The sequence below is a fragment of the Mastomys coucha genome, unplaced genomic scaffold (assembly GCF_008632895.1).
Source record: "Mastomys coucha isolate ucsf_1 unplaced genomic scaffold, UCSF_Mcou_1 pScaffold7, whole genome shotgun sequence".
NCBI classification, from domain to species: domain Eukaryota; kingdom Metazoa; phylum Chordata; class Mammalia; order Rodentia; family Muridae; genus Mastomys; species Mastomys coucha.
The window spans coordinates 375849-403348 of NW_022196913.1; the positions used below are offsets into that span (position 1 = coordinate 375849).

The 27500-nt window shown below is 42.5% G+C and overlaps 1 protein-coding gene across 5 annotated transcripts in view; it reads right to left on the reverse strand.

Annotated features, from left to right (window-relative positions):
* Olah (oleoyl-ACP hydrolase) overlaps positions 1 to 22931 on the reverse strand; it is a 41594-nt gene extending 18663 nt beyond the window's left edge. The window contains exons 1-5 of one of the 5 annotated variants that reach the window (XM_031359162.1): positions 22915 to 22931; positions 8984 to 9085; positions 7120 to 7499; positions 5833 to 5931; positions 2344 to 2474 (exon numbers count right to left, since the gene is read on the reverse strand). In XM_031359162.1, coding sequence (XP_031215022.1) covers positions 2344 to 2474; positions 5833 to 5864 — 163 coding nt within the window. In that variant the 5' untranslated portion in view covers positions 5865 to 5931; positions 7120 to 7499; positions 8984 to 9085; positions 22915 to 22931. Of the gene's footprint in view, positions 1 to 2343; positions 2475 to 5832; positions 6023 to 7119; positions 7500 to 8983; positions 9086 to 22914 lie in introns of those variants that run through there. The other 4 variants (XM_031359161.1, XM_031359163.1, XM_031359164.1 and 1 more) reach the window with 4 other exon arrangements.
* Positions 22932 to 27500: the final 4569 nt, after the last annotated feature.

The window sequence follows — 27500 nt, forward strand, 5'->3', positions numbered from 1 at the left end:
CCTCCCCAACTTGCTTCTTGGTCATGATGTTTGTGCAGGAATAGAAACCCTGACTAAGACAAGCTCCTTGGGTCCTTTCTCTAGCTCCTTCGTTGGGGACCTTGTGCTCAGTCCAATGGATGGCTGTGAGCCTCTACTTCTGTATTAGTTGGGTACTGTCAGAGCCTCTCAGGAGACAGCTATATCAGGCTCCTGTAAGCAAAGCATTGAGTCTTCTTGTTCTGTGTTGGTTTTCCTGTCTTTTCCCTTCATGGTGATATCTTACACTCTCAGTTTGTAATCTCTCCTATCTTGATCCTTTTTGTTTCTTTCCCCAAGCTCCAGTTCTTTTTTAATTTAATTATTAATGTTTTAATTTTTAAATATATTTTAAATTCCCTGTTCACCTGATGAACATCCTCATCCCTTTTCCCTATTTTCTTATTGGGGATGTAGCTAGTGCCTTCAGTTATTTTTCTATCACTTTTAGATATCTGGCTGGTTTTTTAATTGTCATTATTGAGGTCTGCATTTACCCCCTCCTAAGGGTAGTAAGGAATGAGATGTAAAACTGAAAGTAACACCCATGCCATGCAAGGACCAGTTGCAATGTGGAAAAAGAATAATAATCAAAGGCAATCTGATTCTTAAAAAGGCTCATAACCCCTACATTAAAATAGCAGACAAATGCTTCAAAGTCTACTTCTGGAAAAGAACCAATGTCTCAAAGATGATGCTCATAAATGGAAGAATGGAGCAAGGAAGACAGCTCAAAAGAATGCTGAACTGGAAGAGAGATTCAGCATGAACTAAAACCTTCATTGGAAAGCATCAGCAAGGAGCAATCAAGCAGTCAAGGAGACGTTGGCGATTAGAAGGCTGAGCTGAAGTACAAACTATGGCATGAAAACCTAGTCAGTAAAATTAGAGCAGATATTTTTCTCAATTCCAGGGAAAGACATGGGCATCCACGTAGAGGAGGAATTTAAGCCCCCAAATTGGCATGACTGGAAAGGAACACCTTCACATGCATTATTATTTAAGAGTTAAGAGTTGGGGCAAGAGAGATAGATAGCTCTGCTGTTAACAATGCCTTCTGCTCTATCTGGGAACCCAAGCTTGATTGCCAGCATCCACGTGAGGCTGCTCATACTCTTGTATAACTTCAGTTCCAGAGGATTCAGTACCTTCTTTTGGCCTCCTTGGGTACTATATACACATGCACAAAACCATATGCAGACATACACTTATACATGTAATTAATTTTTAATGTAAATTTAAGACTACAGAACAAAAAAAGAATGCTTGAAGGCTATAAGAGAGCCAAGTATTTTACAATGACCAACTCATGCATGTGTGGGTGGAGACCAGAGGTCAGAGGACAACTTGTAGGCCTCAGTTCTCTCCTTCCACCATGTGAGTCTCAGGGATTGAACTCAGGTCATCAGACTTGGCTGCAGGTACCCTCATCTGCCAAGCTGTCTCTCTGACCCAAATGTTGTCATTTATAGGAAAAATGGGTGCAGCTTGAGACCCTTGTGTTAAGTGAAACAGGTATCCTATGCTTCCTCTAATATGTGGGATTTAGGAGGGAAACCCCCACAAAGGTTAAGGGAACTATTATGGGGTGTGAGAAGGGAAAGGGGTGAAGTGCTTCAAAAGGATGAGAAAAGGGACAGGATATGATCGAAGAATACTGTTTGCATGGGAGGATACACTGCAGCAGAACCCCTTTGTAATTAAATATAGACCGATTTTAAAAAGAAAATGACATTACTGTTTAGGAAAGAAATCATAGGAAAGAAAATATAACTGAGAAGTCACTGAGGAGATGGGTTTGTCTCATGATGCTGCAAGATAAAGCCCACTGACAGGAATGCTGAGAAGCCAAGTCAATGGTTGAAAATGGAAGCAGAAGTGCATAGAGAGGCAGTGCAAGACCCTGAATCAGCAAGCGGTGGTGCAATATCCCATGACATCAAAAATGACAGGGGAAGGGGATGGCTCAGATGGTTAAGAGCACTGACTGCTCTTCCAGAGGTCCTGAGTTCAAATCCCAGCAACCACAATGGTGGCTCACAACCATCTGTAATGGGATCTGATGCCCTCTTCTGGTGTGTGAAGACAGCTATAGTGTACTCACATATGTAAAATAAATAAATAAATCTTTAAAAAAAAAGAAAAAGAAAAAAATGACAGGGGAAGGAAAAGAGGTAAAAATTATATTGAAAAAGCAATGACTGGAAACACTTCTATTTAATAAGGGTTATAAATCTACAAAGTTATACAACTTAATGAACTCAAGTTTCTCTGTGTGACTGTTAACTTAGCTTCTTTATTTACTTAGGGTGAAAGTCAACATACCTTCCAGTAAGCCATTAATCTTTTGGCCCCATTTGGCAAAATGAATGGAGCCGCCTCCTGCCCAGGGAAAGCAAATCAGCTTGAAAACTGCATCAGGTTTTTGATACAGACAGTTCAAAACCTTCTCATTCCTAGGAATAAAATCCAGACACATGTAGCATTACATAAAACTGCATCAGGCTTTTGATACAGACAGTTCAAAACCACCTCATTCCTATAAATAAAATCCAGTTACATTTAGCATTACATAATGCTATTGGATAAAAGATCAAAATTGAATTAGGTGAGTTTTAATGACAAGTTTCGTTAACTACTAGGTGCGTGTGCTCAAGTATGAAGTAATTGTCTTTCTTTCTCCAAGAATCAAGTTCCCAAAGATTTGAATGGTGTATTTTATGATTTCAACCCATCGACACTTAAAGACTTAGATGGAATGGTGAATTATCTATGTACTTCGTATGTCCAATAAGAGTGATATAACTATTGATGCAGACACCTGTTCTTTCACAGCAGAGGAAATACTTTGTCCAAGAACTTCATAGGCCTTAGTCCTCAGGGTCTCCATTACCATTCAGAGACACTCTCAAGTGCCTCTTTAAACAGCCGTCCTGTGTGGATATGTTTGTATTCCCCACAATGTAAATGTCTCTAGGAAAGTTTCCAAATTGATCTTTACATTTCTTACAGAGATATCTAAGCCTTTCAAATGAGAAACCATTACCATACAATAATGATTTTAAGTCTGTTTTGTCTTTTTTAAAAGTATCAGTTTTATAGTTTGGATCGTACTAAAAGTTAGGAACCTTTAAGAAGTGGGTCCTGATGGAAGGAAGAGAGATGACTAGGGTGCACGATTGAAGGAGATCTTGAAGATTTGGCCTGCTTTCTCTCTTTCAGCCCTCTTCCTCTTGCTCTTCTTCCCCCTTAAGGGATCTTTAACTAAGTGCCTTCAGTCTGCCATGCGTTCCCTACAACATACACTTCTTTACAAGATGAACATAGCAGGGCTCAAGGACCATGGGTTGAAAAGCCATGATTTTGACATAACTGAGTGTTTTTCCTACACATATATGCGCCTCTTGCATACAGTCTCCACAGAGGCCAGAAGAGGACATCAGAAGCAGTAGAGCTGAATCACAGGTGTGTGTGCCATGTGAGTACTGGGGACTAAAACTGGCCTGTTGGCAAGAGCAGCAAGGACCCATAACTGCTAAGACGTCTAGGCAAACTGCTCAAGTGCTCTACATTCTCAGTGGTCTTGATGTAAACAGTGGGTGAGGCTTGGGTCTTCCTCATTAGCAAAAGCACTAAGTGTCCTAGCTATGGTTCCTTATCTGCCATAACTTTCTTTCTTTCTTTCTTTCTTTCTTTCTTTCTTTGTTTTTTTTTGTTTTTTTTTTTTTTTTTTTTTTTTTTTTTTTTTTTTTTTTTTTTTTTTCGAAACAGGGTTTCTCTATGTAGCCCTGGCTGTCCTGGAACTCACTCTGTAGACCAGGCTGACCTCGAACTCAGAAATCTGCCTGCCTCTGCCTCCCAAGTGCTGGGATTAAAGGCGTGCCATGATTTTCTTGACTGTTGACATAAGTGAGACCCAGGGACATTGCCACCAAACCAGTTAGTCATAAATCAGAATTGGCATGCAAATCCTGCTTGCTATGGAAACCATTTGTCCACTGGCCCTTCCCCATAGTCTCAGCATCAATGTCACTAAGAAGCAGGAAGTTGAGGACATTCTGAGATGCCTTGAATTAGAGCTGAGGCAAGAATGAGTTCTCCAAGAGAGAACTCTTGCACTCTTCCAACTATGTATTTTTAGACAAGCCAGAGATATAGAATTTAACTTTAAAATATCACCAAGGGGCCGGCGAGGTGGCTCAGTGCATAAAAGGACATGGTGTCAAGCCTCATGGCATGGATTGCAGGGTGACCACTGCTGCTTGACAAAGTTCTAGCATACAACAATGTGGATCACAGTTTTCCAGCCCCTTTTACTTTGATCCTTGATGACTTTTACTATGAGAGGTTCCTTGTGCTTTCCCACTCCCTCACACCTTGGGACATTTTGTATGGGCTTTGATGGTGGTTGTGAATGTATACAATGGTGGGCCCTTAAAACAAAGTAATTCTTTGGGAAAAATGTCCTCAACTGTGGAACCATATAGTGTAATAACTCTGCCTACTCCTATATAAGAATCCCCACTTTGCTCCTCTGATTACTCTAAGAAGAGAGAAGTTAAAGAGTTATGGTTCCAGGAACTCTTAGGTCCTTCACACCTGGTCCCAGGGATGAAAACACACAACTGGGAGAAAAATAGGAGCATACCCAAAGTCTGAGGTCTAGGCAGCTGAGGGTAAGAGCTCAGTTAGTAAGTACAACCAATGTCCACAACCGATTCCCTGGGTACATGACAGGAGGAACGGCAAGATCTAATATGCACGGCCAGATCTGGTACGCCCCACAAGGAGCAGAGTCTATTAAGAGTTAGTCATATACATTGAAGGAGTTAGGATTGTCCGGTATACTGGAAGAAGAGTAAGATGTTAGGACCTTCTCTTTGGGGAGTGTATGAGGAGAACAGGTCCATATTGTAAGACTGAGGCACACAGGAACTAAATTAGGAAACGGCTCAATGCTTCTTATGCTACATGGTACAAACACTGCATCAGGTCCCTTAAGGAATGAAAATTGTTCTTATGGTTTGTTTCTTAGGACTCAATATCTGGCACCTCCTGACCACAAAGGGTCACTACAAAGGCTAAGAGTATGCAGGAGGGCACCTGGTGGGCTTGCTGAACCTTAGAGAGCAGCAACAACTTAGATGTTTGCTGAACTTACTGCTTTTGCTTCAAAGAAAAATATTGTAATAAAGTTGATTACGTTTTTCATTCTGGGTATTGAAAAATAGGGCCAAAATAGGTCAAAAATGGTCTTTGAAAAGATCATACACATCTTGGAGTCATTAAGTCTGCTTTTAATTTACCTGTGGCTAGGTTATTATGTAAATATAGAGTATAAAGATGTAACTTTTTGCAATAAGCATCCTGATTCCCCCTCAGGTCCTGTCAGTCTCCTTTCTTCACCAAGCCTATATCTCCTTTTTGGGGCCTAAACCCCACTGAAGCTGGACTCTGGTACCTTGCATTTGATCTCTAGGACCCATGGGATCCAAGGAGAAAACTAACTCCTTTAGGTTGTCCCATGTCTCCACATGTTCAAAGTGATACACACAATAGTCAATCAATTAGTTGATTAAATGCAACTTTTAGAACTCCAAGCTAGTATATTTTACTAGTGTATACCTGTAGTATTTACAAGTAGTATATACTTGTATATTTTATATACAAGTAGTTGGTGCCACCTTTCACCAGAGGCAGTGGAAGCAAATTCAATTTCAGAGATGAACCCCTTTAAATGTAACAAGGCAATCCAACAAATTCAGGGTGCTGAAGCACCAGAGATGGGAAGGAAGAGTTCTGGAAGCAGCCTACCTGGTACTCTTAGCATAGACTGCTGTCTCCATCCTGCGAGTTGGTTAGGGACTGCTCTTCTCAGAGATCTTCTGTGACTGTGTTGAATTCAATTCCCCTCTGGGCACAAAAATCTCCAATAAGTCTTCTGTGCAACAAGTGACCAGATTTCTTTTTAACCCATTGACTATGGTTGTCACTCACAATCCTGCTTTTAAAAGGTAGTGAAAAAGGGGAGAAGAGCAGGAAGAAGAAGAAGAGGAAAAGAAGGAGAAGGAGAAGGAGAAGGAGAAGGAGAAGGAGAAGGAGAAGAAGAAGAAGAAGAAGAAGAAGAAGAAGAAGAAGAAGAAGAAGAAGAAGAAGAAGAAGAAGAAGAAGAAGAAGAAGAAGAATAGATGAAGAATGATGAGGAGGAAATGGGTAAGGGAAAGAGGAAGAAAGGGGAAACAGGTTAGATTTGATACAGTGTGTGGCAGCTAGCTGTCACTGTGCACAGCAGCAGGGCTTTCAGATAACACCCATAAGGACAGAAATGCAGCCTTTATACTACCTTCCCCTCAGCTAAGAGGTGCCCAGGTCAAGAGACAGAAAACACCTGACACCTACCGCGAAGGTAGACAGAGATATGTGTTTTGAAAACAGATATTTTAGTTTTCCAAATATCTATAAAGTTTTGCTCTTTTAAATATTAAGAGAGAGGAAATTTTATAAAAGAAGTGGGGAGGAATTTATTACTAGAACAGGTGATTAGAAACTACTTTTGTTAAAGCAAAAAAAAAAAAATGAAGAAAGAAACACAAACACACACACACACACCACCACCACCACCACCACCACCACCACCAACAACAACAACAACAACAACAACAGAACAAAAAACATAAAAACACAAAAAACCTTCTAGTTGTCTGGAAGAAACAGAACAGAGACAATGATCAAACAGACAGTACTCTGACCAGAACTCCTCCTTAAGTCTCTCCCTTGCCTCAATTCTTCCTTATATAAACCTAAAACTCTATCAGCACCCTGTAGGTGGACAGGGGTCACCAGACCCCTTTAGTCCACAGGAATGGAATCCCCCTCCTCTTCCTTATATGATCACCCATCTTGTTAACTGGCAGAATCACACAGCCTAACCTGTCTGGGCAGCTGAAACCTGGGCTTTTACCTTTAAGACTTAAGTAACGCTAACATTATCAAGCTTCTAATCTTGTAAGCCTCTAATATTCAATAAAGAAAATAAAAATTACTATTGTTTATAAATGTGTAAATGATGCATAACTTATAAAGATTTTTAAACTCACTTACCACCTAGAAGTCCCCTGAATCCCTGGCAGTCATGCTAAGACCAAGGTTTAATTCACAACCTTGATGGTGAATCTCAGGCGTGTTCTGGAGAGACGAGCTCAACTTTCACCTATGCTGCATCCAGAGGAGAGACCAGGCCACACTGAGAGGCACAGAAAGCCTCCTCAAATAGGAGAGGGTGGAGAATCAGCCTTTTATCTGTACAATCAGTGGCTCGGAGCCATCCTGTGCCCTCAGATGATTCACCTTGATAATTGACTAGGCGGTCACTGACTCTGTGAGCCAGGTTTTGCTTCTTAGATAACAATACAAAATGCAGCCTGCAATCCCAGCACACAGGAAACTGAAGCAGGATGGTTGGAACTTGAAGTTAGCCAGAGCTAGAGAGAAAGACTATCTCAAAATAAAACCTAAAATGGAAAGTAATGACGTAAAATGCAGAAAAACATGTCTACCCCTTCCAAGGAATGGGCAGGCAGAGGTAGGGAATGAAGATAAATTACAACAACCGAAGCTTGTTGATTACAAAGACTCAATAAACTAATTTTGCATTTCTCCATCTCTTTTTAATTTTTTTTCATATGACAGAGTCTGTGGTCAGTTATACTTGGGGAGATCAAGCATTCCTCAGGGTTCAAATTTATTAATCAACAAATATTCTCTTAAAGTCAAGGGCACCTGCATCACTTTTCAAGGGCATCAGGACCCACAGGTAAAGCAATGAGGATCCTCCCCCAGGGGAGCCACGCACGAGGAGCAGTCGGTTTACTGGTGCAGCAGAGGAGCAAAGGCAAATGAGCTATATTCAGGAAGCAAGGGCTCAGATTTTATCAGAACCGACACATGACACCAGGCTAAAAGTAAAACATGTCCAGCAGAATTCTGAGAATAGACAATAAAGAAACCTGCATATGGCTACACAGCAGGGAAACTGAAGAAAAACAAAAATACAAATATATATATATGTGTGTGTGTGTGTGTGTATACACACATATATATATGTATATATATTTACAGATAAAGTGAACAGAGGAGCCAGCGGGTGCAAATGAAGACATAGGATGTAGTCAAAGAAGTTAGACTGCTAGCAATGTAGACAAGCCACAGAAATAAAATAGTAGAATTTACTTTCAAGCAAAGGAAAGAACCATGCAGGTAGGGGTGTGTGTGTGTGTGTGTGTGTGTGTGTGTGTGTGTGTGTGTAACATCCAGGACCTTGCAAATGTTAAGTGTGTGCTTTAGCACTTAGCTACCAAAGCATCTCAGACCAGCAAAAATACCTTGTAAAACCCTGAGCATCTAGAAGGATTCTCTTGCTCTTGCTCTTGCTTCCATGGATGGCCCCACAGTCATGTACATATGGAAACATTAACAATAACCCGTTATGGTGGCTTAAAATAAAAAAGGCCAGAAGACCATGCTGGGATATGGAGAGGCAAAGGCAGATGTGGTCATAAGTTCATTGTAGGTCTATATAAAATTTTAAGTAATAAAGAAAAATTAAAAGAAACTCATGGAAGAAGAAGCCATTATCTACAAAAAATAATGCTAGTTAAAATATGATTTACAACACTGTTTTGTTACATTTGCAGTAAATTTTCAGTATTTTAAAATTTCTTCTAAACCCCTAGGAAAATAGTAAATCACTAAAAGGATAAATAAACAAACAAAACAAAAAATAGCCATGTACAAACATTCATAAGTTCTAAGTGGAAGACTTGGACCAGAAGGCAAAGTAACCCACGGGAGCAATGCTGGAGGCCTGAAGTGAGGAAAGGCATGAGCAGCAGGGAATAGCTGAATGAACAGAAATATTGATATGATAAAATATAACTGTAACGTGTCTCCTGTGCACTTACAGTACCAGATCAAACGAGTGCCAGTCGGTAGTGTATGAAGAAAGTCCTTCCACATTATAAAATGCGTTGACTCTGTACGTGTGTAGGTTCCAGTTTCTAAGCAAGCCCTACAATAACAAGAGACAGCCAGTCACCAAGAGTTAAAGGGGAAAATGTTTAGTCAGTCAAAAACGAAGGAAGAGGAAACAGAGTGGGTAAAAGACATAGGGAGCCCAAGCCAAGATTCCAGGTTTAAACCTGATTCTGTCCCTAGAACCCATCAAAGGTAAGAGAGGGATCACTTCACAAAGCTATCCTCTGATCTTACATGGCCTCCATGGCACACAAGCACCTGTATGTGTTTCCACAGGCATGTGTATACATGCATGTGTGTACACACACAATAGTAATAACAATAATAATAAATTAGAAGAAGCTAATATCAGAATGAGACACCTTTCTAGGTCATTTAAAATTTTAAATTATGTTCATTTATTTGTGCATGAGTGTTCTGAGGGGAGGTACAGTGCTACAGTGTTTGTGGCCTTCACTTTGGTTTGGTCTTCATTGCTAATATGGCCTACTCAAACCACCACCTCTTTGTCCGTCTGGCATGGTCCTGCATTGCACCTCCATAGTCCTATGGACCAGCACCCTGCACCTGTGGACTCCAAAGTTCTACAGCTTGCCTTCCCAGCTCATTTCAAACTTGCCACCTCCTGGCTTGGTTCTGTTCTAGCATCCCAGCAGCTTTCTAGCTGGGGTTTGCTAACATCCCTCTTAGTCTCAGCTGTCTCCCTCTGCCTCCAGTAAAGCCTCTTGACTTCGGCTGTGGTCTTCTTAATCCATTTGTAGTCATTCTCTGACCTAGCTGTATATATAAATTACTGTATGTTGTGGATGGTGTGGCCCTAGAGTTAAAATTTCATGCATTTATCTCTATCTCCAGATGCTTCATTATAATGTTGCATTATAAGTAGGTACTTCATGAATTTCTTTTTAAAATAAATATTTTTATTATTTCTTTGATGACTTTATACAATACATTTGTATCACTTTTACCCCTGACTCTTCCCCTTAACTCCCTTGAGGTGTACTACCATATCACTACCCACCCAACTTCTTGTCTTCTCTTTCTTTTTAAATTTAACAACCCAACAACTCCAACTTGTGCTGTCTATATATATATTTCTGTGTGGGGTTATTTCCTGGAGTATGGTTATCTTACCAGGAGCTATAATCATAATAAAAGCTGACTCTCATGACTCTCAGAAGCCATCAACAGTCCATAGCACCTCAGTTAGGACTGGGTTCTTGAAGTCCTTCCCACTCCACACTCACATGTTGCCTGGCTTGATCTTGTGCAGGTTCACAGCCACAGTTGCTGTGAATTTGTGAACGTAACAGTCCCACCTTGTCCAGAAGAACAACAGCATTCACCTGTATTGTTTTGCAGCTAGTAAAATTAGCATAGCTTTTAATTTATTGTTAATCAATTCTGACATTTTGAAAATATGCAAAAATACCCATTTTCATGAAATGTTAGAAGTTCCATATCTTGCCTTGATGATTTTGTGCATAACTGTCTGTGAAAATAGGCAGGGAAAAGCAATCACTTATCCAAGTAATTATGACTCAAAATAGCTACAGACATGTCAAACTGAATCTTGGCAATAACTTTGTAAGCAAGTAGTTTTGATACTACTGACGTGGAGGTACAGGCTAAACTTCTGGAACATTTCCAAGTTCTTGAATTCTGGAATAAGAAATTGAGTAGAGATACATGCTTACAGCAGAAGCAAGGACAGTTCAGTAGGAAAAATTGCATTTCCCAGTCAGGAAACAGGCAGAGGGAGTGAGTTTAGATGGCTCTGATACAGAGAATTAGGGCTTTTAAGCTACCTCAGCATAAACTTTTGGCTCATTTGTATAGTATACACTTTTGCCTCCTTCACATTGAAATTTTGTTTCTGTGCAAGTTATGTTACAAATAGTTCTACATTCAATATCATGAATCACATGACTCATTAGCATCTTAAATCTACATCGTGGTCTGCACTGTTGGCCTTGGGTGAGTGGGTATCCATATTTCTTCTTCCACTTTGCTAACTTGATTTTTTTCACACACTATTTTTGTAAGGATTTACACAAAGATTCCCAGATTTCACTCTATGTGCCTTTAGCATTAAGGGGTTTAGACTTGATCCTAAGAATGACAATCAAAATGTCAGATTAGTGTCACAACCAACTGCTGCTGTCCTGTAATGTGGGTGAGCATGGGCAGGCATTGAAGTTTTCTTAGGTAGAAGATAGACGTGAGATTAGCCACCAAGTCAGCCACAAAACTATGGCCAGTCTCCAAAAGGAATAAACAATTTCCAGTTCAAATTTATGCTAAGTACACATGTGAAGAGGGAAGTCTATATGAAGCCCATCCATCCATCCATCAGGAGGCAGGAAAAGATGGTGTAAATAACACCAAGGCGAATAGATAAAAGAGTTGAACCCAGGACCCTATGGAAAATGCTTTGTCGGACAGGTGGCTTGTGACTAAGTGACTGTATCTATCTATCTATCTATCCTGGATTTAATATATTTTGTTTACTGCACTTTTCTTCCTTCTTTCCTTTCTTCTTTCTTTATTTTTCTTTTTCCCTTTGCATCTTGTTGAATTTGCCTTGGCAAACATGCAAGCATCAGGGCACCCCATGGCACCCTGGTATCTTGACTCAAGTCACTTAAAAGCAATTCTGTCTTTGGTGAATAAAGGTCTGTGCAGGTATCTGTTTGAAATAAAGCTCATTTCATTTCTTTTCTTCCTCTCCCCTCTCTCTTTCTATTCCATGAATCTTTGTTGCATCTCTCTTCACTCTTCTTGCCTCTCCTCTGGAAACCCTTTAGTGTCCACTGAGGGCCACAGGTAAGACATGCTTGGATCCAAAGTTCAACAGGCATGATGACCCTGCTCCTGCTGTTTCTGAATCATTAGTGACGTTTTCTGCCTTTTCTCTCCCTGTTGTGGCCAAGAGTGACTGTCCCAGACTACTTCCTACAACTAATATTTCCTGTTTTCTCTCCCATCCTTCCCTACACTCCTCCAGCCTTCAGCTCTGGTTCACTCCAGTTCCACCAAGGCCAACTCTTGTGTTGTGGGAGCCTCCTCCTCTTCTAGAAGCTGCCTCTGCCACAGGCATGTCAGACAAAAGGTTGGAATGTTTTCATTCCTTTAGAAGTTAAGATGGACTGCTTTGCTTTCTGAAACATCTTTAGGCCCAACACACTACTCAATAGGAATAAGTCGTCCTCTGGTTGCCCTGTTGGGGTGGGGTGTCCCAAGATCCTGTAAGACTTGATTATATAAATTTTAGAAACCTCAAGAGCATCCTCTTTTACCTTGTACCAATCTCCTGAATGTCCTTGTTTAACCTGACAATGTCACTATGGGACTAGAATATCAGCAAAATTACTAAATTAAGGGGAAAGAGCCCATTTGTACATACTAGCAGAAAGAATAAGGGAGCTGCTTACTTTGGGGCCTTCATCTTCAGTCACCTGTTCTCTTCTCCACCAATTTCCTTAATACTCTCTTTTATCAGCTTATTAACTTACTTATTTATCAAAGTGAAAGTACTTTTGTTAAGGAAAAGTAAAAAAGAACCCCTGAGAGTGGGAGGTGGCTCCAAGAGGAGAATTCTAGAAGCTCATTTTAAGCCCTCGGATCTAAGCTTCATTTCTCAGGCTCCTCTCTTGATTCAAATACATGATTAACAAAATTTACTTGGGAATGACACTTGAGAAGACTGTTTTTGGAACTGCCCAGTCTCTGGATGCTGAACACAGAACATAAAGTGGCTCTTAAGAAGCTATACACATCTTCCAAGTCACAGAAGAGATACAGGAAGGAACTGGGGGCCAGACAGATTACTCCGGATCTTCCGAATCCCACAAGTATCTCACTTATCACAGTTTGTTTTGGAGAAACCTAAAATGCAGAGGGAGCTAGAGGGAGCCTAAAGGACAGATATGTCACTCAAAGGCAGCTATGATAGTTATCCCTTGTGCTCTTCCAGATGGGAAAGCAGTTCACTGTACCAGTGCATACCCTTTTGGGGAGCATCGCAAAGAATTGAGACCTATCTGGTTCTCAACCCACTGTCCCCTAGCCAAATCTTACATTTCTTTAGTAACATCTGAGTCTCCATACCATCTAGAGGATGGGTGGAGCAGTTCCCACAAAGGCAACTTGATCTGAAACCCCGCTCTTCAGTGAGATCTTTTCTATGAGATGGAACATGGTCTGAAACTCCCACACACAGAATAATTCTATTTGAAGGTGTCAACAAGGATGACTGTGGGAAACACAAAATGGAACTTTCTATTTTAGCCTTAATGGGGTCTGCCCCAGGAATCCTCTTCAAAGCTTCGGGAAGCTTTCTTCTCTTGATGTATCCCACAGGGAACAAATAAATCTATCTTCCACTTTTCCAGTTGCTCCTTTCTGCCCACCGCTACCTGCTCCCTAGCTGGATCCATAGTCACTTGCCCAAGTCACCAACCAACTTATCCTAAGACTTCTGCTGGATATTAGAAGCTGCTTGTAGTCATGCTTCCTCATAGAGTCACCCAAAGAGAGGAACATTGACAGAGAAAATTTTCCTTATAAATAAGAAAATATTTCCTTATAAATGATGAAATACAAAGATACTTGGAGAAATTTTCTGATGACTAATAAAAACATCTAAATGAATTCTAACAAAAACTCAGGCCTTTGAACTCTCCTGAACAAATATTACTTCAGTAATTGGAAGATCATTACCCAGAGTGAGAGACAGACTGGCAGAGAATTCTTAGATCCTTGACATGTGTCAACTGCTGACTATCCTTCTAGATCTACAGGTATCACTGTCATGAATCTTGATTGGCATTTTAAAGACCCAGTAGAGCGATGGCAGTAGCATCACAGGTTGTCTATCTGATCAGGAGAATTAGAACTGGTAGAGATAAGCCTTTCAATTGTGATGAACTATCTACCACTAAGCAAGGAGCCAAAGAAAATACCACTGTCTCCCAAGAGAAGCTCAAGAAAAACTTATTGAAGCACATATATTTGATACCAGAGTCTCCAGAAGGAGGATTAATTAAAAAATAAGTTTATCATTCAATCTGGCCTAGACATTCGAAGACAATTACGAAACATCTTTCAGGAACCTGAGATTTTCATCGATGACCTCATGAGGGCTACCTTCTGTTTTCAATGTTTGAGATCAGAAGGAAGATAGGCAGATCAGAGAGGATCTTACGCTTGATGGTTCGTTGAAACCTGTCTTAGGGATTAGCAGAGAACTTGGATACCATGGGGAACACCTTCAATGACATATGACAAGAAATAAACTCATAGACAGCTACTGTCTTCAAAAACAAATGAATTTTAGATGTGTTAACTGCTGTTCCAGAAAGAACTTGCTTGATCTCCAAGAGGAATTCTGCTTCTCAGTTAATAGACCAGGACAAGTCTTCCCCCTCTCCCTCTCCTCTCTCTCTCCCCCTCCCCCCTCTGTCTGTGTCTGTGCACGAAGAGCACATGTACATGTGTGTGTATGCATGCATGTATAAAACAGAATAGACATTTTAATTCTAAAATCAAACAACCTAAGCTTCCTTGGGAGGAGAGTTCTAGACACCGCAGTTAGTCTCATTTCAGGACTTCTATTCTCGATCCTCTTACTATTTATAGGACCCATACTCCTCAACCTCTTTATCAGGAGATGTCTTCTAGACTCTAGGCTGTAAATCTGTAGTGCGGATGACTTCGGGGTATGAGTCCCTGTTGCTGCTACTGCCTCCTTTTTAAAAACAGGGTCCCTGGATTATTTAGACTCCACTGACAGGCAATGAGAACTGGAAGGTCACACCCCCAGACCTAGGACCCACTTCAGGAGGAAAGAGGCACAGAAGATGTTATTTTGTGACTTCCTAAATATTTTAGAGTCTCCAGTTCTACAGAATAAATGTGAAATAGAAAATATGCATGAGCATGAGCTGTCAGGAAACCAGCCATGAGGTCAGTCAAAGACACTAAGTGTCTCAGAGGGGGGTGAATGACTTCTAGGGATGAGAAGGGCTGAGATGGAAGCTATAGAAGCTTATGTGATAGATTGTCACAAAGAAGAGTGATTTTTTTCTAATTCAAAAGAAATGTCTAGAATCTTTCCACCCATTGTAGATTTTCAATTTATTGGAATATAAGTTTTAAAATTATTTTTATTGGATATTTTATTTATTTACATTTCAAATGTTATCCCCTTTCCCGGTTTGCCCCCCAGGGACCCCCTACCCTGTCCCCCCTCCCCTTGCTTCTATGAGGGTGTTTCCCCACCCACCCACTCCTGAATTCCCTTATACTGGGGCATCGTGCCTTCACAGGACCAAGAGCCTCTTCTCCCATTGATGCCAGATAAGGCCATCCTCTGCTACATATGCAGCTGGAGCCATGGGCCCCTCCATGTGTGCTCTTTGGTTGGTGGTTTAGTCCTTGGAACTCTGGGGCACCTGGTTGGTTGATATTGTTGTTCTTCCTATGGGGTTACAAACCCTTCAACCTCTTCAGTCCTTTCTCCAGTTCCTCCATTGGAGACCCCATCTTCAGTCCAATGGATGGCTGCGAGCATTCACATCTGTACTCGTCAAACTCTGGCAGAGCCTCTCAGGAGACACCTGTATCAGGCTCCTGTCAGCAAGCACTTCTTGGCATCCTCAATAGTGTCTGGGTTTGGTGGCTGTATATGGGGTGGATCCCCAGGTGGGACAGTCTCTGGATAGCCTTTCCTTCAGTCTCTGCCCCATAATTTGTCTCTGTATTTCCTCCCATGAGTATTTTGTTCCCCCTTCTAAGAAGGATCGAAGCACCCACTTAAAATATTTTTAATAAGTTGCTTAGCACAGAGATTTCAAGAGAGCATACCATCTGAGCTATAATACAGTTAGTACTTATTGCTCTTAATCAGAGCCGTGGTGAGAGAGAGGCAGGAGGAGGGAAAGGGAGACGGAAACCCAGACACTATTGAGGATGCCAAGAAGTGCTTGCTGACAGGAGCCTGATACAGGTGTCTCCTGAGAGGCTCTGCCAGAGTTTGACGAGTACAGATGTGAATGCTCGCAGCCATCCATTGGACTGAAGATGGGGTCTCCAATGGAGGAACTGGAGAAAGGACTGAAGAGGTTGAAGGGTTTGTAACCCCATAGGAAGAACAACAATATCAACCAACCAGGTGCCCCAGAGTTCCAAGGACTAAACCACCAACCAAAGAGCACACATGGAGGGGCCCATGGCTCCAGCTGCATATGTAGCAGAGGATGGCCTTATCTGGCATCAATGAGCTCAGTGCTTAAGAGTACTGACTGCTCTTCCAGAGGTCCTGAGTTTTCCTAGCAACCACATGGTGGCTCACAACCATTTGTAATGGGATCCGATGCCTTCTTCTGATGTGTCTGAAGAGAGTGACAATGATCATAATCAATTAATTAATTAATTAATGAGGAGGCCCAGAGGGGTCACTATATGAAGCAGTAAAGTATGAGCTACAATAGAGACTCAGAGATGGAGTGGAGATGGTAACACCATAGGGTGTCTATCCATGAAAGCTGCAAGCCTGGAGTAGACAATAGAGAGTCACCTATACTATCCATGGGGCTGCACACAGCTGATAAAGCCCAGGTGATTCTAGCACAAGTCCTTAATGCCAGACATGGCCCTTCAGGGATTGTTGTCTGCTCTTCTGGGTTGTAGTGTTCTTCAGTTTGATCTTTCCGTGGTATCTTCCTATCCAGGCCTTTTGGAATAGGAATGCTTGTTCTGTGTCCTTGTACAGTGGAAGTGTATAACATGGGTTTTCGTTCAATAGAGGTTCCAAGCTAGGAGTTTGCCATGAGTCTCAGAGGAGTCTTTGTTTTTAGGGGGAAACTATTAAAAGATTACAAAGACTTTTCCAGCTGGGATGGATAGATCTTTGCATTATGAGATGGCCATGAACCTATGGTGTCAAGGTGACAAGGGGTGGGCTTGTGATGGTCAATCTTGACTGTCAGTTTGATGGGACTCAAGAGTTACCAAAGAGATACTAATCTGGAAATGTCCATGGGAGCGTCTCCAGGAAGGTTTAATTGAAGAGGAACAATAAAGCCTACATATGGGTGGCTTTAGTTCTTGAGGTAGAATCCTAGACTGAATATAAAGGAGAAATCAAGCTGAGTACTAGAATTCACATTTCTTTGTTTCCTGACTCTAATACAGGAGTCCGTTAGCTCATACCCCTGTTGTCATGCCTTGTCAGTCAAGATTGTACCCTCCAACTTCCAGCCACAAATAAAACTTTTCATTCCTTACTTTAGTTGAAATTTTCAGGTACTTTGTCATAGCAATGAAAAGCAATCAACGTGAGTTCCAAATCATGAGGAAATGTTTAACATCTTTGGCCAGGATGGAAATGTAAATCAAAGTTGTGCTTACTTTACTGAGAATGGTTGTCATGGGAAAAAAAAGTACTGGTTGGAGGCTTCTCAAAAAATTAAAATTAGAACCTTCCTATGGTCATCCATACCCAGAAGAATAAAAAAGGCAGAGATACTGCATATCCATGTTTATCATGGCACTCTTTATGATAGCTAAATTACAGAATTATCATTGATGCTCATTAATAAAAGGCAGTGCACACACACACACATACACACACACACTCTCATATACACACACACACACACATACACACATACACACACACTCTCATATACGCACATACACATACACATACACACACACACTCTCTCATACACACATATACACACACACATACACACACATACACACAGTCTCATACACACACATACACACACATACACACACACATACACACATACATACACACATACACACACACATACACACACATATACACACACACACTCTCATATACACACATACATACACACACACTCTCATACACACACATACACACACATACATACACATACACACATACACACACACATACACACACACACTCTCATACACACATACATACACACACACTCTCATACACACACATACACACACATACATACACATACACACACATACACACATACACACACACACACACTCTCATACACACATACACACACACATACACACACACACACATACACACACACACAGTGGAGCATTACTTAGCCATACAGGAAAGATTAATAAAGCATGTTAGTTATAGAAGTAATAGTTGGAACATGGAGATCACCATGTTCCATGAAACGAGACAGTCACAAAAGACATGCATTTGTGTATTTTCTTCTGTGTAGACTTTAGGGAAAGTAGGACATGAAAGTAAAAGGTAGTCATACTAGAGATGTGGAAGGGGGAGGAAGGAAGGGTACAAAAGAGTAGTTAGGGGGGCTGCTCTTCCAAAGGAGCAAGGTTCAAATCCCAGTATCCACATGGCAGTTCACGACTGTCTGTAATCCCAGTCCCAGTTGATCTGACATCCTCACACATACATAGAGGCAGAAGACCCATGTAAATAAAAGTAGAGAAAAAGGAAAGGAAAAAAGAAAGAAAGAAAGAGTAGCTGAGGGACTGGCTACAGTCAACACATATTTTGTACATGTATGGAACTGTCACAACGAGATATCTTACTTCATAAAATTAATATGCACTAAGACATAAACTAAGCACACATACAAAAAAGGTAGTGAGGAGAATGTGTGGTAGAATTCTCAGCCAGCAGCAAAGTCCCTGGATTTTACCCTGACAGTGGGAGCTGGGGGAACAATTATTTAAACATAGGTAACAAACAGCCAAGAAGTGGAAATAGGTCTGATTTCGTAAGCTTGCTTTGTGAGACTGGAATAAGAAAACAGAATCCAGTATAAAAGCAATGTCAGCTAACTTAACATCATTTCTTTTGAAAAACATCAAAGCAAAGGCCGTCACGAACTCTTGACTGAAACTCCTGCATGACCACATGTGGTGGTACACACTGTAATCTCTGCACATGAGGGATTTTCAACGTCAGCCCGGCCTGCTTGACTAAAGGACCCTGTGTCTAAAAATAAAATAAGAAAGAAGGGAGAAGAAGAGAAAAGGAAGAGAGAAAGAAAAGAAACAGAAGCAAAGGTGAAGGGAGCTAAGGAGTCAGGAGAAGGAGGAAGACATATCTGTCTCCTGATGCGGAAGCTCAAATAACAAATTGATTTTTATTTGGGAACTTAGAGCCTTAGCATGAGTGACTCCAATTTAACCTTTAATTCAGTTAGTTGAGGCCCAGTGCAGAAGCTTAATTGCAAACAATGGCCTTCTATAGTGCATCTAAGAAGTCAAATGGGGCAATCAGTAAATGCCCCATTGTGGTCCTGAGAGGGAAGGTTGTAGATAATTGTCTTTTGCTCATGGGCAAAGCTCCAGGAAGGCTCCTCAACACACCTTCACAGCATAAACACTCATAGAGAGGGATAGTAAGGGGTTTGGGTAGAACACCAATAGCTATGTTTAGAAGGGACACATTAGGAGAGTAAGAAGGAGCAACAGACACTAAGTGATCAAGTAAAAAAAGAAAAGCCTGCAGTAACTTGATGGTCAAGGGTCAAGGAAAGGAGATGGTACTTAAGAAGGAGACAGGATTTTTAAAAACAAAATAAAACATGGTTTGAGACCAAAAGGAATTAATCGCTGAAGTAAAGTCCCTGAATAAAGAGAGGATTTTGTAATGTCTATTACTATCTTCCCCCCCAACCCTGGCAGATGGGAAACTCTTTAAAGGTAGGGGCCTCTGTGAACCCATTCACTGTGGTATTCTCTGCTGTCTTCTACTACCCAGTTGTTTGGTAAATTGAATGGACAATGAAAAGTAGGTTAGGAGATAGCCTTGCTGGTTGTCATTAGAAAAGCACAGGGAGGCCAAGTGGTAGTGCCACCAGATGGTGGTGGTTGGCAACAGGTGGTATGGTGTCAGGTGGTATGGTGTCAGGTGGTGTGGTACCAGGTGGTGTGGCACCGCCCACATTCCAGCACTCAGGAGGCAGAGGCAAGCAAATCTCTGAGTTAGAGGCCAGCCTGGTCTACAGAATTGCAGGACAGCTGGCTAAGACTACACAAAGAAGCCAGGAGACAAAGAGAGAAAGACAGGGGTGGGGGGCCTATGTTACTAAGAGAAGAGAGAAGGGAAGATGGGCAGCATGAGAAGAAAGCTAGAGATTAGACTTATGGGCCTTTCTCCACTGAAGCTGAAGAACACATGGGGGCAGTGAAGAAGCTGATGATTGACTAGGATGACAGTTTCAATGGCAGGGTCCCTCCTTAGAGACTGTGACTTGGTGAAGCCAGGCCCTGGACTACAAGAAAGAAAAGAATTTCTAGTTGTATAAAACTAAGCAAAGTTAATGAGTTTATAAAACAGAGACAGGAGCTAGAATGTGTGTCTGTGAGTGTTTGTGTGCATGTGTGTGTGTGTGTTTGTGTGTCTGTATGTCTGTGTGTATGTGTGTGTTTGCGTATGTATGTTTGTGGATGTGTGTGTTTGTATATGTGTGTGTGCATGTATGTTTGTGTGTGCATGTGTATGTGTGTTTGCATGTGTGTGTTTTTTGTGTGTATGTGTACATGATGTGGGGGAAGCAGTGGTCAAAGACAACTATGTGGAGTCAGTTCTCTCCTCTCCTCTTTCCATGGGTTTCAGGCATGGAGCTCAGGTCATGAGGTTTGTACCATGTGAGCAATTACCAGCTAAACTATCTTGCCAAGGCCAATTGCCATCTTTATCATCCTTACTTAATTTTAGAAAACTGAGCGTTGTCCCTAGGCAGGCTTTCTTTACTGGCCTTATCAGTTGTGTTGAAATTTTCATTTTTTTTTTTTTACAGTACTTGAGCATTGACTTTAAGGCCTAGGAAAGTTCTACCACTGAGCTAACTCTCAATGAGTGCTGAATTCCTTGGTTCTCAGCCAGCTCTGATCATAACTGAGTTCTAAAATAAGAGATTTCTCTTCCTTTTCATGCCCCCTAAGATTTCCTAAGATTCTTCACTGAGTGAGACTTAAAGGGTTGAGTTCAGAGTTGCCAATACCTGGACTACAATTTTGTGTATCTTTTAACACTACCCAAGACTCCAGAGCTTCTGAAATAAGGGACCGTAAATCCTGAAAACAGACAGGGTGGAAGGCCAGAGAGCTAAAGAAGAGCAAGAATTAAGGATACCTCATGAGCACAGAAGGCACCATGGAGAGCATAGCTAGACAGTGTGAAATGACTGCAAGTGGAATCTGACTACTGAGGCAAAGGTCAGAACTGGAATCTCCAATGAAAATGAGCAGCAAGTTTCGGTGGGGAGGAAGGGAGGGAGGAAGGGAAGGAAGGAGGGAGGGAGGGAGGGAGGGAGGAAAGGAAGGAAGGAGGGAGGAAGGAAGGAGGAGGGAGGGGGAGGAAGGGAAGGAAGGAGGGGAGGAAGGAGGAAGGGAAGGAAGGAGGGGGTAGAGGGAGGAAGGAAGGAAGGAGGGAGAGAGGGAAGAAGGGAAGGAAGGAGGGAGGAGGAAAGGAAGGAAGGAGGGAGAGAGGGGGGAGGAAGGAAGGAAGAGTGAAGGAATTGTCACGAGGCACCTGCAATACAAAGATACAACAGCAGGCTTTGAGACTCAGAGGTGAGCTCCCTCCAGGTATTGATCAAGCATGGTGCCTCACAAACCCTTTGACAACAGACAGCACCCAAAGGCACTGCAGACTCTCAGTGTCTCAGGAGCTAAGGAGGAATTCTAACTGCACCATCCTAAGGGGCACACTTCTTTTTACAGCTCAGTGCAAACTGAGTGTTAAGACCATGCTCGCTCACCACTGCAGATGGGGGTGGGGAGTGGGACGCTCTCACTTTGAGGCACCATCTCCCTCACTGACTTACTGTCCTGTATTGCTCTGGGCCAGCTCCAGAATCATTGCCCTTGGACAAAGTACATGCAGTCCCTGTCTCAGACTGTTTTCTATTGGCTAAAACAAAGCACCTTGGGCTGAGTAATTTACAAAGAACGGAGGCTTATTTAGTTCATAGATCTGGAAAAGGCTCATAAGTCAACCCAGGTTACTCCTGGAGACCTCAACCTGACCAATATACTTATGCCATTAATCTCAGCATGTCCTTACCTTGAAAGTGATTAGTTTGTGAGCTTAGAGATTCAATTTTGTTCAAGCCAGCAGTAAGGTAAGGACTTGGCTTTGTGCTCTGCCATTCAAGACAATGGTAGGAGGAGATGCTGAAGTTAATACCACACATTTAGAACAATTGTTTTGCCACCCTCTGAATATTAGTAGTTCATTAATAGGTCATAGAGCTTCCATTCGCTCAGTTTCCCACACTCCTCCCCAGTGAGTTTTAATACACCCCACCTTTTTTCCTGGTATCTCCGACATCTCACCTGTTGCCTAAGACCTTTGACAATGATTTTCCTCATCCATCTGGCAAAGTCCCTGGGCTCTGGCTTTCTATCTTGCCAACACAGAGGACATAATCTTCTATATTTGTTTCTGGGACAAAGTTGCTCTCAGAGGTATAAAGAGCAGTGTGTCAAATGTCCAGTAATAAGACTTCAGTGTCCTTAGGACTCCAAATGTAAAGAATCTGGGCCAAGGGGCAAAGGTCAGTGCAGCATTTCTCAAACTACCCCTTGCTTTTTTCAGACACTGTCATATGTGGGTAGCTGGTGGAAAAGGCTGTGTACAGTCTAGGCAGACACTAGGCATAGCAGCTCAGCCCATGTGTGTGCCATGACCCCAGCAGCTGGTTTGACAATGAGTACACATACTTCTTATTCTCCAAGAGTCATAGAGGGGGCTGGAGAGATGGGTCACTGGTTAAGAGCACACACACGTTTTGCAGAGGACTCAAGTTTGGATCACAATGCTCAGGCTGAGTGGCTCATGCCTACCTGTAATTCTAGCTCTGGGTGTGTAGTTCGTCAGCAACTTGGCCCAATCAGCAGCTTCATCTTCAGTCTCTGGAGGCGGGACTTCCAGTGTAACTGGCACTTGGAGAGAGGAAGAAGAGTCAAGGTAACAAATGGATAGTATTCTAAAGACAGAAAACATACAGGATCACCAGAAATCCCAGCAGAGGTTATGGGCAGCTGAAATGTGCAGAGAAAAAGAGAGCATCATTGAAGGGAAATAAGTACAGTGATATCTGGCAGCCCAGGCCTGGGAGCCCTGTTTCCTGGGAGCCCAAGGTGAAGGGCTGTGAGTTCAAAGCCTACCTGGACTACAGAATGAGTTCATGGCCAGCCTGAGTAGCTTTGGGAGCTTTAGCTCAGTGACAGAGCTATTGTCTGACATGTGGGAGACCCTATGTCCAACTCACAGCGCTGAAACCCACCCACACCCATACCCACATCCCCCACCCCCCACACACACAGCCCCAGCTGTGACTAACACACCCACACCCATACCCACATCCCAAGCCCCCCCCCACACAGCCCCAGCTGTGACTAACACATCCACACCCATACCCACATCCCAAGCCCCCCCACACACAGCCCCAGCTGTGACTAACACACCCACACCCATACCCACATCCCCCACCCACACACACAGCCCCAGCTGTGACTGCCTAGTTTGGCATGGAAAAGAGGCAGAAGCTCCCTCCAAAACTTATTTGTCCACTCCTAGGTAACATCAGGCTCTGAATTCTGAAAGACCAGGATCTTCACTATAGAGTATTAAGGCCTAGGTAAAATGTTAAGGCCTGGGTAACTGTTACCTGTCTAGCCTGCCATTTTGTGCTGTTACTAACGTCATAAGGAAACTTTCTCATGTGCTGTTACTGCTGCTACTAGGATGTTCTGTGCTTTGGTGTTCTTGGAAACCAGTCACGACAGAAGTCAGTTAGAACTGCTTTGTATAGCTAGCCACAATAAGCTTGGACCCAAACCAACCACCCAACAGCACTTCCTGCACCTGTGTATGAGCTTTTATGGTTTTTGCTTTTATAAGCTGCCCCTGGGATGGACACAACATAAGAGAGACACCTGTATCAATATAAGAAGCTATTTGGAATAGGACTTCCACTTTGAGTAAGGGTCAGGTAAAGTTTAAATTTCCAAGACCTCCCTCGAAACAGACATTTAGCTTGGCAGAAAGAGACATATACATGGATAACTGACCTCCTGGCTAGTAAGTTAGTTATGAATGTTAGTCTCCTGTCACAGCTGAATACCCCAACCAATGAGAACAGAGTAAGTGTATTACAAAGACATGTTTCTAAGGAAGTCTCCTATCTCTAAATGCTTATTGGGGGAATAACTTGGCACAGATGTTTGTGGATTTTAGACTTAAAAGCCCTATAAGATTTTAACTCAAGGTCCCAGACAGCTGGGAGTCTGGTCTGTTGTCCTGATGGATCAGTCTTGGGATGGGCATTCAAGAAACCATCTCTGTTTGACTGAGATCAGTGTCTGAGTGGTTTGTGCCCTGATCCCAAGACCCCAGCAAAAAGATCCCCAAAGACATCGACAAGTGCAGCCCAATGTGCAGTCGCACAAAGTGCCACACAGAGAAACATGGAAAGTAAGGCACCATTAAGGAAGGGGAATAAATTGGAGAACACCAAGATTAACATGTGGAAGAAACTGATGGAAGAGAAAGACGGATGGCTACAAACCACCCAAATGCCACCACCACCTACACTGCAGCTGCCACCTACACCACCACCACCACCTACATGAAACAAAATAGAGAACATGCAGAAAAAGATTTATATACATAAATGGCCTACAAAAAGGTTTCAGAGCCCCTGGCTCTTTCCTTTGGAATCCTTGACCTGGCCCATAGTTAAGCTCAGACATCTTTTCTTTAATAAACTGTCTCCTTTCCTGTTACTATATATGTGTCTCTGCCAAAATCTTTTTCTAGGACATGAGGACCTGGTATTCACCGCAGATGCCCTCCAAACTCAGAACCATGCCTATAACAGTTGCCAAGCTGCCAGCCACATGTAAGACTTGCATCTAAATACTTTCAAATTTCTCCATCTTCCTTAACAAAGACACCCATGTTTTCTTTGTCCCTTCTCTTCCTCCTTTCATTTTCTCCCATGGCATTTCTAAACAGTGGGCAAACTCCTGTGGAAGTTGTCCTAGACAGCTATGTCAACCTGGCAGATCCTAGAGTCATCTGAAAGTTCTGTGGAAGTTGCCTAGATTAGATTGGCCTGTGTGCTTGTGTGTGTGTGTGTGTGTGTGTGTGTGTGTGTGTGTGTGTGTGTATAGAGGGCTGTTGTTACTAATTGATGCAGGAGGATCCATCCCACTGTGGGCGGCACCATCCCCTGGAAAGTGGCCCTATATATAATATCTAGTAATAAATGTGTCAAATAAAGGCCAGAGAGTGAGCCAGCAAGCATCATTCCTCAAGTTCTTGCTTGATTCTCTGCTCTGACTTCCTTTAACCACTGTGACCTGGAAATGTGTGCCAAATAAGTGCTTTCCCCATTTGAGTTGGTTTGGTCAGGGTGTTTTATTGTAGCAACAGAAAAGTAAATATAGCAAGAAGCCAGACACCAGCCTGTGGGCACAGGATCTAAGCTGTGCCTTCTCCTTTCTTTTGCCTCCTCAGCTTATGGTGCCTTATGGCACAGACACTTTCATCTGCATTACTACAACATGGACTGGGCTTATGCTGGTGCAAAAAAGCATGTGCACCAGCAACTAGGATGTCTGCATTAAACCCTGAGACTCAAGCAGATCCACAGCTGCTGGGCCCATGCAAGCCCAGCCGACAAGATGTACCTTGAATCCCAGCACTTAGGAGGCAGAGGCAGGTGGATTTCTGAGTTTGAGGCCAGCCTGGTCTACAGAGTGAGTTCCAGGACAGCCCAGGGCTACAAAGAGAAACCCTGTCTCGGGAAAAAAAAATAAAAGATGTATGGATCCTGCTAGGGACTTTTCTCTACAACCTGAGTAAAAGAGAGAATGACTATGTGTGTAAATGGAGGTATGCTGGAGCACCATACAGTAGGGAATGAGAATTCATCTAATTCCTACTGCCTATTGTGACTTAGGCAGACAGGGGTCATTGATACATCAGAGCTGTCCCCCTTTGCCATTTCTTCCCATTGTGTCCTATCTTTGTAGAAAATCACGAAGGGCTGAGCATAAGGAGCTTCAGACCATTTTCTTTGAATCTTAAATAAGTCCAGTGCATGATGTACCTTCCAGCTTTTGATCAACTTCCTTGTCTTCCAGCTTGTTTTGAGGCCAGATTGGGTTACAGTAAATGCTTGGCATCTTTCTTTAAGATTTCCGGATTGAACCTGTTCCAGTTCTTGAGGGTACCGCACAGTGGGAGTCCAAGGGAACTGAAGGTGAAATTTCCAGCTTGAATTGCTACTCTCTGGGGACTAAATCCTATAATATTGAGATGCAAGTACTCCCTGTTAGCATCTCTGAGGTAATTTCTTCCATATCTGTGGACTGGGGCCTCTTCTAAAAAATATGTCCAACATTCTAGGTTGGTCAGCTCAGAGATGAGGTTGCTTGTAGAAATGGTTCTAGCTTATGTTTAGATTGCCACTCAAGTTAAAAGTATATGTGGGCGAATGGTTTTGCTATTTGTTGGCTTGTTTTCTGGAACCGTGCTCAAGTGAACTAAATGTCTTACTGCCAGGGGAAGTAAATCCATATTCTCAGGAATGGCATTAAGTAAAGTAAACAAGTAGGAAGAGTTTATGAGCAAGTAGGATATGGTAGAGCCTAAATAAATAGAATATAGCAATAGAGCAAAGTTAATCAGAGAACTGAGGGCGAGAGCTGTTGATGCAGCCTGATCCTTAGCCCTTTTGCCCAATGGGCCACTTGTCATTTAGGTCATGGGTCATGTTCTTTGTGGCTTTGGATGCCCATCCTGCCAGGTTGAATTGCAACTGTGGCTTCACTCTTGAACTCCCTAGTAATACAAGGCCCCAGGTATAATACCTGTGTCCCCAGATGTTAGTCCTGTAGGACAGATGGGAGCCTGGAAGCAACTGGTAGGATGAATCTGTGAAACTGGTGGTGTTGGGAAGCTGTAGGTGGTAGTAGAGCAGTCCTCAGCACCCACCCATCCTTCCCCTTGAACTTCAGGGCAGGCAGGGGTGAGGCTCTAAAGAATTACTTCTGATTCGAGTTGGGAGAACTACCATTATTGTCCTTTTTACCTAAACCCTGAACTAAGGATCCTTGCAGATCTCCAGGAAGGTGAACAGAAAGAAAAGAAAGGAGAGGCTTGTGGTAGACAAGCAGGTGTTTTGAGATGTTTTTTAAAGTGTGGTGGTTTGAATACGCTTGCCCTAGGAGTGGCACTATTAAGAGGCGTTGTCTTGTTGGAGGAACTGTATTACTGTGGTGGTAAGTCTCCTCTTAGCCATGTGGGAATCATTCTTCTCCTGGTTGCCTTTCAACCAAGATGTAGAACTCTTGGCTCCTCTGGTACCATGACTACCTAGACACTGCCATGCTTCCTGCCTTGATGATAATGGACTGAA